Source organism: Carassius carassius, chromosome 13 (assembly GCF_963082965.1).
Source record: "Carassius carassius chromosome 13, fCarCar2.1, whole genome shotgun sequence".
Lineage (NCBI taxonomy): Eukaryota > Metazoa > Chordata > Actinopteri > Cypriniformes > Cyprinidae > Carassius > Carassius carassius.
Window position 1 is genome coordinate 24,921,880 of NC_081767.1, and position 16,019 is coordinate 24,937,898.

At 42.3% G+C, this 16,019-nt stretch overlaps 1 protein-coding gene across 3 annotated transcripts in view; it reads right to left on the reverse strand.

Annotated features, from left to right (window-relative positions):
* The window catches only part of LOC132156182 (zinc finger protein 423-like), a 161,624-nt gene that overhangs the window by 13,623 nt on the left and 131,982 nt on the right, over positions 1 to 16,019 (reverse strand). For all 3 annotated transcript variants that reach the window (XM_059565076.1, XM_059565075.1, XM_059565074.1), the window contains 2 exons: positions 5,633 to 5,764; positions 2,657 to 2,772 (listed from right to left, as the gene is read on the reverse strand). In XM_059565076.1, coding sequence (XP_059421059.1) covers positions 2,657 to 2,772; positions 5,633 to 5,764 — 248 coding nt within the window. The remainder of the gene's footprint in view (positions 1 to 2,656; positions 2,773 to 5,632; positions 5,765 to 16,019) is intronic.

Here is a 16,019-nt window from a genome sequence, read left to right on the forward strand (position 1 = left end):
AGGTTTGGGTCGGATTTCATGAAACATGCACAAAATGCTAGACTCCTACAAAAACTAGTTTTAGTTGAGGTATGTGTGTCAACTGATGCATAAAGCGCCACTCACGCAGAAGAAATTTTCAAAACAAACAGCAATCTCTTGGTCATCGTGGTGTTTTCCTGTGAAACACTTGCATGGAGAATTATTTTTTAAATTCTTGATTGCACAGATTCCTACAGAAATTACAGGATTTTTCCCAGAAAAAACTTCTCACAGCAAATGTGAACATGACTGTACCTAATGGCACAGTCCTTATGGCAACTAACTCATAAGGGTCACAATTACAATTTTGTTGATTTAGCATATTTAAAATGACATTTCTTAAACTATTATATTACTTAATACTTTAATCCAAAAATCCTTCGACAATCCTGAATCCAGTGCTGATACTATCGGAGGTCCCTAGAGGGTAATCAACCAATCAACAGTAAATTTTTTAACCAGTACATTTAGTTCTAGTCCCTTAAAAGGGACTGCATGGGAAGAATATGTGTGTGTGTGAGAGAGAAAAAGATTTAAATTCTGCCTGGCCCTTAGGCTTTGAGTTGGTGCTTAAATTGATACTTTTCACCACACAGCTCTGTGATATCTTCAGCTAAACTTGAGTCAGCAGATGTGTCTCACAGCTTTGCCATGTCTGGATCCTCTGGGAATCATTACCACGGGTCAGGAACATCCAGAGGTGCTTAAAACCAAACCACCACCACTAGAATGTCTGTATTTCTATACAAAAACATCTTTTTGTTGGGCACTGAAGACACAAAACTCCTGCCCAACTAAGAACAAAACTACATTGTGGTTCCAAAGAATGACCGTTAAGAGTATCTATATTTAGATGCATCAAAAACTGACAGATCTTTTAACTGTGTTTACACTGACAGTGATTAGCATTGACAAACTGACCAAAAGTAAAAAAAATTAAATAAAAAAATAAAAAAAAAGAGGTGATCTGAAGCCACGTTAGCAAAATTAAACACTGGCAGTGTGACAAAGCGGAGCAGGAATAAATCGCTGTAAGTGAAAATGCACGTCAAAGTATACAGTCATGTCAAAAAGAAAGGGACTTCAGGTACCACAGTGTCATAAAAAAGTTAAAGCAAAAAGTGTACAGAGTATGGCAGCACTTTGTAAACGTGTGTGGCAGCACTTGATCGCTAAAGTCTATTTGTGTGAGTGTGTCAGTCTCTGAGTGGAGGGGTTCAGGGCCTCCCTCAGGGAACTCAGATAAAGGCTTCAGTAAAACGAAAGAGAGACTAGCTATACCTAACACAGTAGAAGAGATTGAAAGAGAAACCGATACAGAACAAAAATGGAACAAGGAAAGAGACAAAGAAAGAAACAGAGACTCATCCGGAAAGAAATAAGGTCAAGTGGACAAAGTGTGTTATTGTTACAGTAGGCAAACAGCTTTTGATGAGCTGTCAGACATCAGATTGTGCTGTGAACTTGAGCGTGAACCTGTAGGGCATACAGTTGTCTGTACAGTATCTCTAACTGCTCAAGGCCATCTGAACTGTTATTAGTGTACATTCCTCTACACAGTATGTAGTGCTTATTGGTGCAGTGGTTCTCAACTTGTTTTGTTTGATTTTACACTGGATGTGACCCAACGCAGTACAAAAAGAGTTTATTAGAATATAGAAAAGGTAGCAAAAGCAAACAAAATGCCTTCAAAATAATAATAAATGTGTTAATATTTAATATTGTGAAGGGTTTTAGCCCCAAAATATGCACACTTATTTATTATATCATTCATAATTATAATTGTATGGGATAGAAATTACCATAATGTTTAATTGATTTATTTGGACTTAACATTTTTTCTCCCCAAACCCAGAGTTTCAAACTGAGAAGTACACAATGCATATGAATGACAATCTGTTTTTGTATATGCATTGCAAATGTAAGCAAGAGTGGGCCTGGGACAGCATTCCCAATTGTCTGCCCTGATGATGAACGTGTATGTGTGTGTGTGGATGAATGTGAGTTCCAGCAGTCACAGCAGGTGGTGTGATTGATTTGCAGAGTAATGGGTCTAATCGTTACTGGCTTGAGGATGCACCTTGTTTTCTCCTTTAATTCCCTTATTAGCTGTGATCTGTGTCACATCTGTGTCTATCAGAGCTAACTGAGATCGACTACAGAATCCCACTATATTCCAAACATCACAGAGCAGAAACACCTTTTGCTACTAACAAGGGGATTTATTGCACATATGACACATAAAATCTGATTAGAAACCATTAAAACATGAACACCAGAAGTTCTTACACTGCCTTTTGGAATACTACTTTCTGATAAATCTAATTTCCTACATTCAGTGGTTTTTCTACAGTAGATTCGTGTTTTTCTTATCACTTTTTGTGTCAAATGTGAGTACAGATTGGCTTTGGAAAGTACAGAGTTACTCCATGTATAAATGTATTATGAACTGTAAAAATGCATGGTTTACACTGAATTATAACAGCAATATTTTATTGAAATAAAATAAAATGGCCAGTAAATGTTCTCAATAACCATTGGCAGGTCTAGTAAAAATGAATTTTGGACTTATTCCAGAGTGTCATGAATGTTCACCTTCTTTTATTGCACTGCCATTTGGTTCTGCATTACTCACCTGGAGCTCAGTTTGGAAGAAGAACTTCTGCGGACACTGGGAGCAGTCGTATATCTTGTCTTCCTGTCCATGGACGGCAAAGATGTGCTGCTGCAGCTTATTGGCCTGAACAAACACTGGGGGGAAAAGGACAGAAGGGAAACAGCAGTCAAACAATTGGCTGAAACGCTTTACCCAAGAGTGTAGAGCGAATTGGCTGTGAAAATAGCTGATTCGATTAAGAACTAATCCTAAGTGAGGAATTAAAAAAAAAAATCCATGACTACCAACTTGGTAGTCATGCTTTGGGTAGGAGAGGGGGAATAAAAATAATGCATTTTTTTGATTTGAGACAATGTGTCGGCACAAATGAAAGAGGAAGGGGGAGGGGGTGTTCTCAAATGAAAAGCTCTCAAACTTTCTTTATCGGAGAGCAGGGGGTGACAGCCGGAGATGGAGGGAGAGACAGAGACAGAGACTAAAGTATCCCCACCAGACCTTGTGATATTTATCAATAAATCATTACTTTTTCCTTGGGTTTTTAAATTCCGTTCGTGTATTTTTTTTTGCTCAGTAAACTTAAGTTTGCTGTGTGTGGAGACTATGAATTATTAAGCGTCCCAGGAGAAGAAGGCATCCGCTTACTTATTCATGAGCCACACAGGAATAGTGTTAGAGTTTAAAAGAGGACTGCATACCTGTAGGGGAGGAAAGGGGGAAGAGAACGAGGTGTAGCCAAACAACTCACTAAAGGTGAAAGAAACAGAGAACTAATCCACAAGGAGAAAGACAGAGGGAGAAAAGGGGACGGACAAGGCAAAAGAACAAATTATTTGATCAGAGGGGTGGAGGGAAGGACGAATAGAGAAGCAAAAGGGAGTATACAGTGAATATGGAAGGAGATGGAACTGGAAGAGGAGTAATAAAGAATGGGTGAGGGAAGAAAAAGATGAATCAAATAAAATAAGAGTGCAAAATTATCTGGAGAATGCTGTGTTGCGAACTCGAAAACCAGTCTTTAAAGTTGACAAGCTCAAGTAATGATTTCTGATTCCCAAAGGTTAGCTGACAAACAGTCCAAAGTGACTTTCAAACTTAGTGTGAGGAGACACACACTCACTGGGCCTGTTTAACTAAATGCACACGTACACGGACAGTCCTACCCTGGAGAGCGAGAGCGGATTACACTGCCTTTCTATAAACCTGCCCTTTATTCTCTGACCTCTCCTCTAGTGAACACACACAAATACACACACGATTTTCTCATCTCAAAGACATTCAGTATGACAACTGGCCTACAAAAAAAGCTAGTAGTTTGTATGTGATATTTTACAGCGTACAAAATGGCCATTATGATTTGATAAAGCCAGTAAACTGTGGGCTCTTGTTTGTCTATTCTACTGCAGTGCCTTCTGGTCCACTGAAAGTGGGACATGTGACAGGGGCTGGATCTGTCCAGGGGTCACGAGTCCCACCAGGCATCACAGCAGGGAGATCGGCTCTTATTAGCTTTAGCATCAGCTCAGCAGGTCGCCTGCGAGAACTACACCCTCCTCTCTTGGCCACATTGAACTTTATTAACCATCGTGTGCCAAGAGTGTGTCATAATATCTCTCTTCTATCTCAAGTCTAGAGAAGCTGATCTTGATCTACATAATGTGGTATGTATATATACGGTATATGTTTATATTTTGATCTTGAATGCATTTCAGAAGCCGTAAGTTGATCCGTGTTCTCAGATTCCATGTCAAGTCTTTCTTCTCTCTCGCCAGGATGAACAATGAATTTAATAGTTAATTCAGTTCAATTAGCAGGACAAGGAGGAGAAATTGAGCAGAGGAATGGAGGGGAGAGAGAGGGGGTGAGTGGTGGCGATGAGTATGAGATTGAGAGAAGGGGAGAGAAAGAGACTGGAGAGCGAAAAATAAATAAGAGAAATAAGACAAGAAAAGAGACAGGTTAAAACAACGTGAAATCAATAATAAAATAGATGAGACAAAATTAGATAAGAAAGGTGAAAAGAAGGAAACAGAAAAGACTAAATATAAAAAAATTAGACCAAAAGAAAAGAGATGAGGAAAAACTGACAAGAAAACAAGATGACAAAAGAAAGAGAGAAAACTAAAAACAGAGAACAAGACAAAAGAAAGAGAGAAAACTAAAAACAGAGAACAAGACAAAAGAAAAAGAGATGAGAAAACAAGGGCAAAGAAGAGAACTGAAGACTAAAAAGAGAAGAGAAGAGATCTGAAGACTAAAAAGAGAAGAGAAAAGAAGAGAAGAGAACTGAAGACTAAAAGAGAAGAGAAAATAAGAGAAGAACTGAAGACTAAAAGAGAAGAGAAGAACTGAAGACTAAAATAGAAGGGAAGAGAACTGAAGACTAAAAGAGAAGAGAAGAGAACTGAAGACTAAAAGAGAAGAGAAAAGAAAAGAACTGAAGACTAAGAGAGAAGAGAACTGAAGACTAAAAGAGAAGAGAAAAGAAGAGAGGAGAAGAACTGAAGACTAAAAGAGAATAGAAGAACTGAAGACTAAAATAGAAGAGAAGAGAACTGAAGACTAAAAGAGAAGAGAAAAGAACTGAAGACTAAAAGAGGAGAAGAGAAAAGAAGAGAAGAGAACTGAAGACTAAAAGAGAAGAGAACTGAAGACTAGAAGAGAAGAGAAGAGAAGAGAAGAGAAGAGAAGAGAAGAGAAGAGAAGAGAAGAGAAGAGAAGAGAAGAGAAGAGAAGAGAAGGAACAAGTTAAGGTGAGAGAAAAAACTAGACGATAAGGGGTGAATCAAGACAGGATGTAAAAAGCAAAGCAGCAAGACAGAATGAAAAGAAAAGGAGACAGAGACAAGTAGTCTCCATGTGACCATACACTGTGTGCAGTTACCCTCTCATCACTGCCTGTGTGTAACCTCCCCAACCAACACCCTCCCCACACTCTTTGACTGCCCCTGACCCTACAACCTCAACCCCACCAACCCCCTGGGCCGGACCCCTCACCTGTAAAGCAGACGGGACACTTGAAGGTGCCTCCCATGCCCTCAAAGCTGTGCTCGATCAGGTGACACAGGAGCTTGGCCGGAGAGTCAAACATCTGGTTACACAGCTTGCACTCATGATTGATGCCTTCCTCTGCAACACAAGAGCACGATACAACAGGTTACACACACCAGCAGGGTCAGACAGAAAGAATGAGAGACAGAGAGACACGCTGCCAAAAGACATGGCACAACATTTTTACACTTTAACCGTCTGCGAGGGCGTCTCATAAGCAAGGTGTCGTAGTCTTTTCGCAATCTCCTGAGCAAACTGGGTCATTTTTCTGTTTCTTCCCAGCCATGTACATCATTTGTGGTCCCAGGCTTATAATCTTCAGCTCTGGACAGTATGACCACCCGTCCCATCCCTCCTCCCCCTCCTCCCCCTCCTCTGCCCAGTGCCATCTCTTAACGGCTGGTAATTGCCTGTTGCCCCCCCCCCCCAGTGCTGCAGGCTCTATGCCTTCCCTCTGCCCGCTGTTCTATTTTAAGCCTGTCTGAGTGACATCAGTGCCGCCCCCTGCTGGTGTGGGACAGATGAAAGGTGGGCGTTGTGTCCTGGCTGGACACCTCTTCTCTCGTCTTATCACCCACCCGCCACACAGGTCTGAGCCCGGCCCGCCTGCCTGCGCTCCGTCAGACACCCGCCGCCGGACTCCCACACAGATCCCCCGAGCCACTAACTGAGCCCTGGGGTATGGTAGACGCCGACACAGCACCACCTCCCAGACCCCCATCTTCCAAAGCATCCAGCACCCCACCAGTTCGTGTAGACAGGCCCGCAGAGTCCCGTTGCTGAGCTATGGGGTGCATGGAGGGTTAATAAAGTCTTCAATCATATATCCCCACCATCACCCTGACCTCCACATCTCACCCCTCCCTTGCAAAAGCCACCGCCGCTGATTCCAATCTCTTCTCCGTCTCAAAGGCCCACACAAGGGTGCTCTAATCCCCATTTGAAAGGAGCGGGTGCAGAGGCAGAGGGGGCAGTGAGAGTAAGGGGGGGGGGGGGGTTTGGCCAGGGCACCACTTTGGTCTGTCCTTCCCCACTGCCTCCTAAAAGACATTGCGTTCGGGAGGGGTGGTGGATTCTTTTCTGTGAGAATGAAAGCAGCGGCAGACAGAGGTTACGACTGAGTTTAATATGTCAAATGCCTTTTGGAGAAAATCTGCTCTAGTTTGGGGGACAGAGGTTTGGACAAAACAAGATCATCTTGAAACACAATACAAGATCTATTTTGCGAATGCAGACTGAACGAACACTATGCACAAGGATAGGTATGTGAGGGATGCAACACCCAAGTGAAAAATTGATCTGGGAGAATGAAAGCGGCAGTGGACAGAGGTTATAACTAGGTTAATTGTGTCAAATGACTTTTGGAGGAAAATCTGAACAACAGTAGTTTAGTACGAGACAAAATACAGTGCACAGCTATGAATACACTAATTACTAGAGACAAAAGGGAAGCAAGACCAAAGTGAATGCACTGCAAAAAAAAATATTCTTTAAAAGCATTTTTGACTTGTTTTTGTTGAAATATCTAAAAACATTTTACATAAGAATTACTTTGATCTTGTCTTGTACAAATCATTCTCAAAGTAGAGATTTTTTTGCAAAAGACATTTTACAAACTAAAGCTAGTCACACTGCAAAAACTTACCACTTAATGAGTTTTTAATGAGTGGTTTTTGACTTGTTTTCCCACTTAAAATCTGTAAAAATTCTTGAAAAATTTAGTTGAGAAGCACCACTGATAAAAGAATATATCTTGAATATATATTTTAGCCACACTTTAAGTATTAAAACAAGTGAATTATTTTTTCCAGTGTACAAAATACAGAACACAAGTAAATGTAAAGTATCTTTGTGGATGCAGATGAACTGAATGAACTGCACACAGAGAGAAGCAAGCCCAAAACCAAAAATTGTGAAGAACGAAACTATGGCAGGTAAAGGAAGCAGATTCCTTTCTGTAAGAAAGGAAGCGGTGACAGACAGAGGTTATAACCAGGTTTAGTATATCAAACGCCTTTCTGAGGGAGGATCTACACCAAAAAAAAAGAGACTACATCTGTTCCACAGATACAGATGGACCAAACGATATGCACATGGACAGAAAAGAGAGGGAAGTGAGACCAAAGTGAAAAATTTAGGAGAAAGAGAGTTAGAGGAAGAGAATTCTGCTAAAGAAAGCAGAAAGCAAAGGGATAATTGGGCTTTCCAACACAAAGTAATGGTAGCCAAGGGGACTGTGAGCATGTGCGTTTCCACATGCGTGTGTGTGTGTGTGTGCACTAAAAGTAAGCCTCTCTCTGAGAGAACTGCAATTGATCACTAAGTACAGAACATGCTCCATCATCTATTTTCCAGTCTGCACAGAAACACTAAGCTCTCCACTTCATTGTGTGTGTGTGTGTGTGTGTGTGTGTGTGTGTGTTTATGTGTGTGTGTGTGTGTGTGTGTGTTTCTATATGAGAGAGTGATGGGGCTACGTTGGGATTACAGTTGCTTGTTACTGCAAACCAGACTAGTGCTGTCAGGGAGAGCATTTGATCAGTGAGGCCGACACAAAGGTCTCAGAGAGGGGGACTGCAGTGTGCTAGGGGAGCCATCACACCACTAAAGAGGAGAAGACAGACATGTAGAGTGCAGCAGAGGGCCTAGGAAGTGCATGACAACCACACGCTCTTTCATAACTGAAACTAACTGGGGGTTAAAAAAAAAAGAACAAAATCACTGCGACATCGTGAAAGGCCTACCGAAGAGATTTCAGAATTCCTTTCCTTCATCTCAGAAAGCATTGATTCTTGGCATGTTGTGATATATATATATATATATATATATATATGTACACAGTTACGTTTGCATGTCGCTATGTAAAAAGGTTTATTGAACGCAAACAATTTCTTCCCTTTATCTGGAATCTGATTCTGAGAGAGGTTAAACGATTTAACTGTCCACCTTTTCTCCTCAAAGAATTTCACCCTATATTCATCGCTTATTAGAGCTTGTGCTATGTAAAGCAGGAAGGGAGGGAGGAACAGGAAGGAAAATAGAGATATAAGAGCAGCTAGAGGCAGCGATGTGCGTCTGAGAGAATATTTAACTGGAATTTAGAAGGAAAGAACAAGACGGGAAAAAAACGAAAACTGGCTGCCTCTAAAGGTATGCAGCAATCTTAATTGAGAAACGGCATGAAGCTGCCACACATTTACAGAATCACTGATGAGGGCTTTCCAGGACATCGATAGAGGGAGGGAGGCAGAGAGAGAGCGCAAGAGAGAAACGGCAAGAGGATCAAATCAAGAAAACAGCGATCGCGCAAACAGATATGTAGAAAGCATATGATTAAAGGACGCATTCATGTGGTATTCCAGGTTGTTCTTCCACCAACTGAACAGGCTGACTCTCCTTGCCGCTGCACCTCTGCAGTAGCTGCTGCAAAGCTTGGCCAATGTGCTTCCAGCTAATTGACCAGGGGGAACCAGGTGGCGCCCTGGCCTGTGCCGCTCCTCTGGGACGGGCCCATCTATATGAGAGTGCCTCACGCCTTCCATCTTGCTCTTGCACTCTCTTTCTTTCCACCCATCACCCCCTGTAGTGTGCACTGGCACACAAATGAGCTGTGTAGATGGGAGCTGTACATCCCATGTGGCTCGGCACCTCTCGCCTGGCCCTGAGGCCCGCGGCCCCAGCCCCGGATTGATGGCATGAGCTGTAGAGAGGCAGAATGGGAGAGCTGTGGGAGAGGAGGGGGAGGAGGGGAGCGAGCTGGGGTGAAAGGGGGTGGAGGTAGCGGGCTTCTCTAGGGGGCGAGCTCAAGGTGTGTTGCCATGGCAACTCAGAGAGGGAGAGAAGGGAGAAGCGGCGGCGTGCTGAGCTTGACCCGTGCTGGTGGGGGTGGCAATGTGGGCCAAAATCTTGTGCACTCACACACACACACTCCTACTGCAGGGCTAGGGGGTCTCGAGAGCTCTTGCTTCCTACTCATTCTTTCTTTCTTACACACAAACAGAGTGCTGCAGAGTCATCTCACTACTTTCACACCATACACGCATGCAGTGACTGCAACGTCTCCTTTATACAACTTTCATTCATTCCCAAAAAGTTAAACCCAGGCCTCGTTGACTCAAAAAAACATACCCACGCCCCGACAGCAATAATGAGAGCAAAGTGGGGGACACGACTAACTCATCTGTGTTCTTTCCTGGCTGTCAGACTGATTCACACATATCCTATTATCTGCAGCAAATATTTCCGGAATGCTCTCTCTCTCTCTTTATCTGGCTGCCAAACAGGATGGAGTCTCCGGCTCCAGATATTTTTGGCAAATGTGGATGGCATATGGAGATGACCAGCTTGGAATCTCCTATCAGATTACATAACAGTAGGACGCTGGATCCCTCTACCCTGCAGAAACCGACCTTCATGCAAACAAGTAAACAAACAAACTATCCATCCAAAGCGCATGCCACCTCTTCACTTGTCTACTTCCTCCTTTGCTGTTGTGCACGTCTAATCTCATGGTGCTTACTCGCTTATTCGGCATCATCTACCCTGCTGGTGTGGTTTTCTTTTTGACTCGGGCTGGTATACAGATGAGTGTGGTAAATTTCTACCAACTGTGGCTATTGACTCAAAGCTTAAGCAATCCATTGAGACCCACAGTCCTCTATAAGTGCCAAAGCTGAACTTCACATTTAAACCTGGTGCTATGTATATGATTATAAAAACATAAAAAATACAAAAAAATACAAAAAAAATACTGACATACAAGTATGCAAATGTGTAGGTGAATGCAAGTTGTATCCACTTAGCATGCATTCTTGCATTTCAATAGCAGTAACAAAGTTCAGAAGTCAAGGAGACAAAGTTACTATCAAACATCTGTGTCTTAATTCAGGTTAATATTGATATCGAATGTGTCAATATTTTAATTAACTTAAACCATCTAATCAAGATTCTCTTCAAATTGATACTTTGTCTGTGGTTGTGTGTCATTCAGAACTGAATTGGAAACACCATTTAAACTCAAATTCAGTTCCTGATTTAAAATAAGGTAGCCAACAGAATTTAGAAATGCAATTCAAATGCCAATGTAAGGAAGTCCAATTCAAATGAATTTTAATTCAACTGTCATTTTTAACTAGAAAGGCAAAGTTTGTTAAAAGAAATGTTGAATGATTGTTGGAAAGGTTTTTTTTTTGGATGGATGGATGGATGGATCATGGATAAAACTAATGTGACTAATGTCTGCATTCATGTAAAAATGTGTTTCAGGTTTAAGGGTTAATCTTACTGGAAGGTCACACTCTTCATTATGACTGCTGCTTCAGGTCTCTGAGTGGCACAGAATCAAATTAGCTTTCTAAAGTCTGATTATGCCTTGTTACTACCAGGGTGCTCTCATCCAGAGAACCTCATTACCCATAATGCACTACAGGAGCAGCTGCACAAGTCTCACACTGTGCTTAGTTTATCAACCAATGAATTGTCCCCTATTATAAACCATCCACATACTCTTCCAGTCAAAGTGCTCTGTTCTTGACAAGAGCCATCTCCTAATTTCTTCTCCACCAATCAGTACGTGTCAGCAGGTCTAACCCCCTATGAGGCAGTCTGGTCTGGCTGCAGTGTTGATGACCACCCAGTGCTCCCACTGAGGCAGCGCTCTCTCATTTCCAGCACACACAGATAAAAAGACTGCACACTGTGCTGCAGACAGAGTCTGCAATCGAAACAGAGCTCAAACCATGGATAAAACATGCTTGTTTACCGCATACAGCTCTGACCCTTGCAATGGCTGAAAAATGGAGCAAGATGGTTTTGATCAAGGCTTTTTTTTAATGGCTTAAACACTGAAACCGAATTAACGGAATTATGAAAAATGTATACTCTGTTGCCAGGGCAAATGATATGCGTGCCCATGCATACATACACACGCAAACAGTAACCCACCCACATCCTCTTGTACATACAAACCACCCTCGACCTCACAGTCATACACACTTCAGGACCTGATTGTTAGCGTGTAATATATGCACAGCTATTTGTGTTTTGAATGTTAATTGAATGCTGGAAAGTGCCGATGGGGGAATAGTTCTAATCAGCATACCAATAAACCCTTCACATGATAAAGTCTTTATAAGAAGCACTTACTCCCATGGCCACCATATACCTCAACAGTCACTGTACACCTCCTCCTCTCTCCCTCACCCATCTCTGTCATATCATCTGCATGTCCTCGAACCTTCCTAGACAAATGCAAAATAGCCACGTTTTAACTGAATTCAACATTTGTGAACATATGCTTCAGTGATTAAATAAGAGTAAATATACAGTCGTGGCCAAAAGTTTTGAGAATTACATAAATATTAGTTTTCAAAAAGTTTGCTGCTAAACTGCTTTTAGATCTTTGTTTCAGTTGTTTCTGTGATGTACTGAAATATAATTACAAGCACTTCATACGTTTCAAAGGCTTTTATCGACAATTACATGACATTTATGCAAAGAGTCAGTATTTGCAGTGTTGGCCCTTCTTTTTCAGCACCTCTGCAATTCGACTGGGCGTGCTCTCAATCAACTTCTGGGCCAAATCCTGACTGATAGCAACCAATTCTTTCATAATCACTTCTTGGAGTTTGTCAGAATTAGTGGGTTTTTGTTTGTCCACCCGCCTCTTGAGGATTGACCACAAGTTCTCAATGGGATTAAGATCTGGGGAGTTTCCAGGCCATGGACCCAAAATTTCAACACTCTGGTCCCCGAGCCACTTAGTTATCACTTTTGCCTTATGGCACGGTGCTCCATCGTGCTGGAAAATGCATTGTTCTTCACCAAACTGTTGTTGAATTGTTGGAAGAAGTTGCTGTTGGAGGGTGTTTTGGTACCATTCTTTATTCATGGCTGTGTTTTTGGGCAGAATTGTGAGTGAGCCCACTCCCTTGGATGAGAAGCAACCCCACACATGAATGGTGTCAGGATGCTTTACTGTTGGCATGACACAGGACTGATGGTAGCGCTCACCTTTTCTTCTCCGGACAAGCCTTTTTCCAGATGCCCCAAACAATCGGAAAGGGGCTTCATCGGAGAATATGACTTTGCCCCAGTCCTCAGCAGTCCATTCACTATACTTTCTGCAGAAGATCAATCTGTCCCTGATGTTTTTTTTGGAGAGAAGTGGCTTCTTTGCTGCCCTTCTTGACACCAGGCCATCTTCCAAAAGTCTTCGCCTCACTGTGCGTGCAGATGCGCTCACACCTGCCTGCTGCCATTCCTGAGCAAGCTCTGCACTGGTGGCACTCTGATCCCGCAGCTGAATCCTCTTTAGGAGACCATCCTGGCGCTTGCTGGACTTTCTTGGACGCCCTGAAGCCTTCTTTACAAGAATTGAACCTCTTTCCTTGAAGTTCTTGATGATCCTATAAATTGTTGATTTAGGTGCAATCTTAGTAGCCACAATATCCTTGCCTGTGAAGCCATTTTTATGCAATGCAATGATGGCTGCACCCGTTTCTTTGCAGGTCACCATGGTTAACAATGGAAGAACAATGATTTCAAGCATCACCCTCCTTTTAACATGTCAAATCTGCCATTCTAACACAATCAGCCTGACATAATGATCTCCAGCCTTGTGCTCATCAACATTCTCACCTGAGTTAACAAGACGATTACTGAAATGATCTTAGCAGGTCCTTTAATGACAGCAATGAAATGCAGTGGAAAGGTTTTTTTGGAATTAAGTTAATTTTCATGGCAAAGAAGGACTATGCAATTCATCTGATCACTCTTCATAACATTCTGGAGTATATGCAAATTGCTATTATAAAAACTTAAGCAGCAACTTTTCCAATTTCCAATATTTATGTAATTCTCAAAACTTTTGGCCACGACTGTACAGTTCATGGAAAGAGAGGGATGTGTGGTGTTGAGGCGAATGCATGAGTCACCATGGCAACGCAAAGGCATGAATAATACGCTCAATGAAGAATTATTACCCATATAATAAACTCCTCAGAACAGCCAGGTGACTTGGCTGGGGCCTTGTTAAAGGCGAGAAAGATGAAGCAACACGTAGAAGACAGATCTAAATTTCGAAGTGACCTGTAACTCCTTTGCCAAATGCAAACTTTTATTGGAAGTGGACACATGCGTGAGTGCGCCCGCACTTACACAGCCCCAGATTGCTAATTGCAGTATAGAGGGTAATTATGGCTCTGGTGAGTGGTCAGCGGAGTATGTGCTGGCCAGTACTGTTGGCCGGACCTGGTCTTTGTGGGGTCTTATTGAATTTGAGGCCTGGTGCAGTGAATTTGGAGTTGGCTATGCTGTTAGTCGGCTGCACACACATTGTCTGTCTCTCTCTAATGCTGCAATCTGCCACATGACTTTCCGAAGACATGACGGGTTGCTTTCCAACACAATGGCTGCCAGAGGACACAGCTGCCTTTACTATAACAAACACACAATGGTCACATTCAGCAAAGTATACACAACAATCCTCAAAAAAGGAACAATATGGCTCTGGAAACAGTAAGCATTTATGCTGTTTGTGCACATATGCATGTGTTCATCTGTGTTTATGTACATTTATATATGTATGCACGTGTGAGTTTAATCCACACCCCTGGGTGCACCGGGGGCTTTTTATCCACGCAAGATCTCCTAAATGCAGCTCAAAAGCAATATCCATGAACCATTTCACCACAATTGCTCATTGTCAGTTTGGCCCCTTTGGGACACAGTGGATTCCTGGGACTTAATTTCTGTCCTCCCCCTTTCGTTCAACCCATTGACTCCAAATCCACATTAGCTGTATAGAAAAAAAAATCACCAAAAAAATACCTCTATTACATGGACATTTGTACCATATCCTATACTTCCGAAACAGGTGACCTACGCCTACCTTCCACATCCCCTTAGCTTTCATCTCTCTCCTGTGTTTTTTTTTCTTCTTCTGTATTAGGACACGTCTACGTCTTTGGTTTGCTGGTTGTGAATTATCTGCTCACTAAAGAAGGGGGAAAAATTCTGAGCAAATATGAAGAAGCAGCAGGATGCTAATAATGCATCTCCAGCTGTTCAAGTTAACCTGCAAATGTGTCCATCTGTACCTCCAGAGAAAGACAGAGTGAGAGAGAAAGAAGAAATGATAGAGAGGATAGAGAGGAGGGAGTTATACAAATGAAAAGAGATGGAAAGGATAAATTCGCTCGCATGAAGAAAAAAAAACAACGACAATGGAGGTGGAAATAAAATGGATATTTTGAAAGAACTTAGAAAAAGGAAACAGACTGAAGGGAAGAGAGAGAGAAAGAGAGAGGGGTCCTGGCAGTAAGCCGGCTCTATGTGGATGATTGTGAGCAGTCGGAGTGACCTTGCTGCGTCTGGACCGTCCCCGCCCCCTGCCCTGCGTCTGACTGTGCCCTGCCTTTGGACACTCACCCAGGGCCAAAACACACACACACACACACACTGCCATCCTGCTGGGGCCTCTAGGGAACACAGACACCGTGAACATACCATATTAAACTAACACACACACTTAATATCAACCTAAATATGCTTGCACATAGACAAAAATCACACATTTAATGAAGATACTACATCATTTGTAGGTCATGTGTATGAATGCCAAAACTCCCATGGATGCCCCCTCCTCCCCCTTTCATCACAATCTTTCCTCTCGCTGTTCTCAGTTGGTGCGTCTATAGACTCTTCCTCTGTAAATTCTGTCATATCAAATATCTTCAGTGGCTGTTTTATGTGGATGTTTACAAACTGATCTGAGACACATCATCAGCACCGATGATCAGAGAGCTGAGACTGTTAGGGGAGTTCATTGACAAGAGAAGAGCTGCGGTTCCCTACATATCTGCACGTATCTGTGGGGGAGAGAGGGAAACATTAGAGCGCAGCGACAAAGGATAAGAATGGAGGACGGTGATGGAGAAGTGCAGAAATCCAGGTTATCAGAGCTGGTAAGAGTGTGATAAATGTAATTAAGGGATTAGATTAGTCACATCCGCTCGATCCGCTCTCCTACAAAGGTGCAAAAACAAGTCTTTTTTGCAAGACCTTTTAATTAAAAGTGAACAGCGTTGTTTCTATGCCACTAGCGACACCAGTGGAATTGCCAAAACAGGAGTTTCTAAACAGGTTTTGCAAAACACTCCTGCCACCCACTCTTCGCTGCCTGACACAAATGAACTCATAAAGATGCACTGAATTACATTTATATTTATAATTTATAAGAATTGTCTGTGAATTTGACTAGAATTAACCCCACACCACAGAAGGCTGAATTGGAATTTGAACTGGAATGACAAGAAGAGGAATTTACTGAATT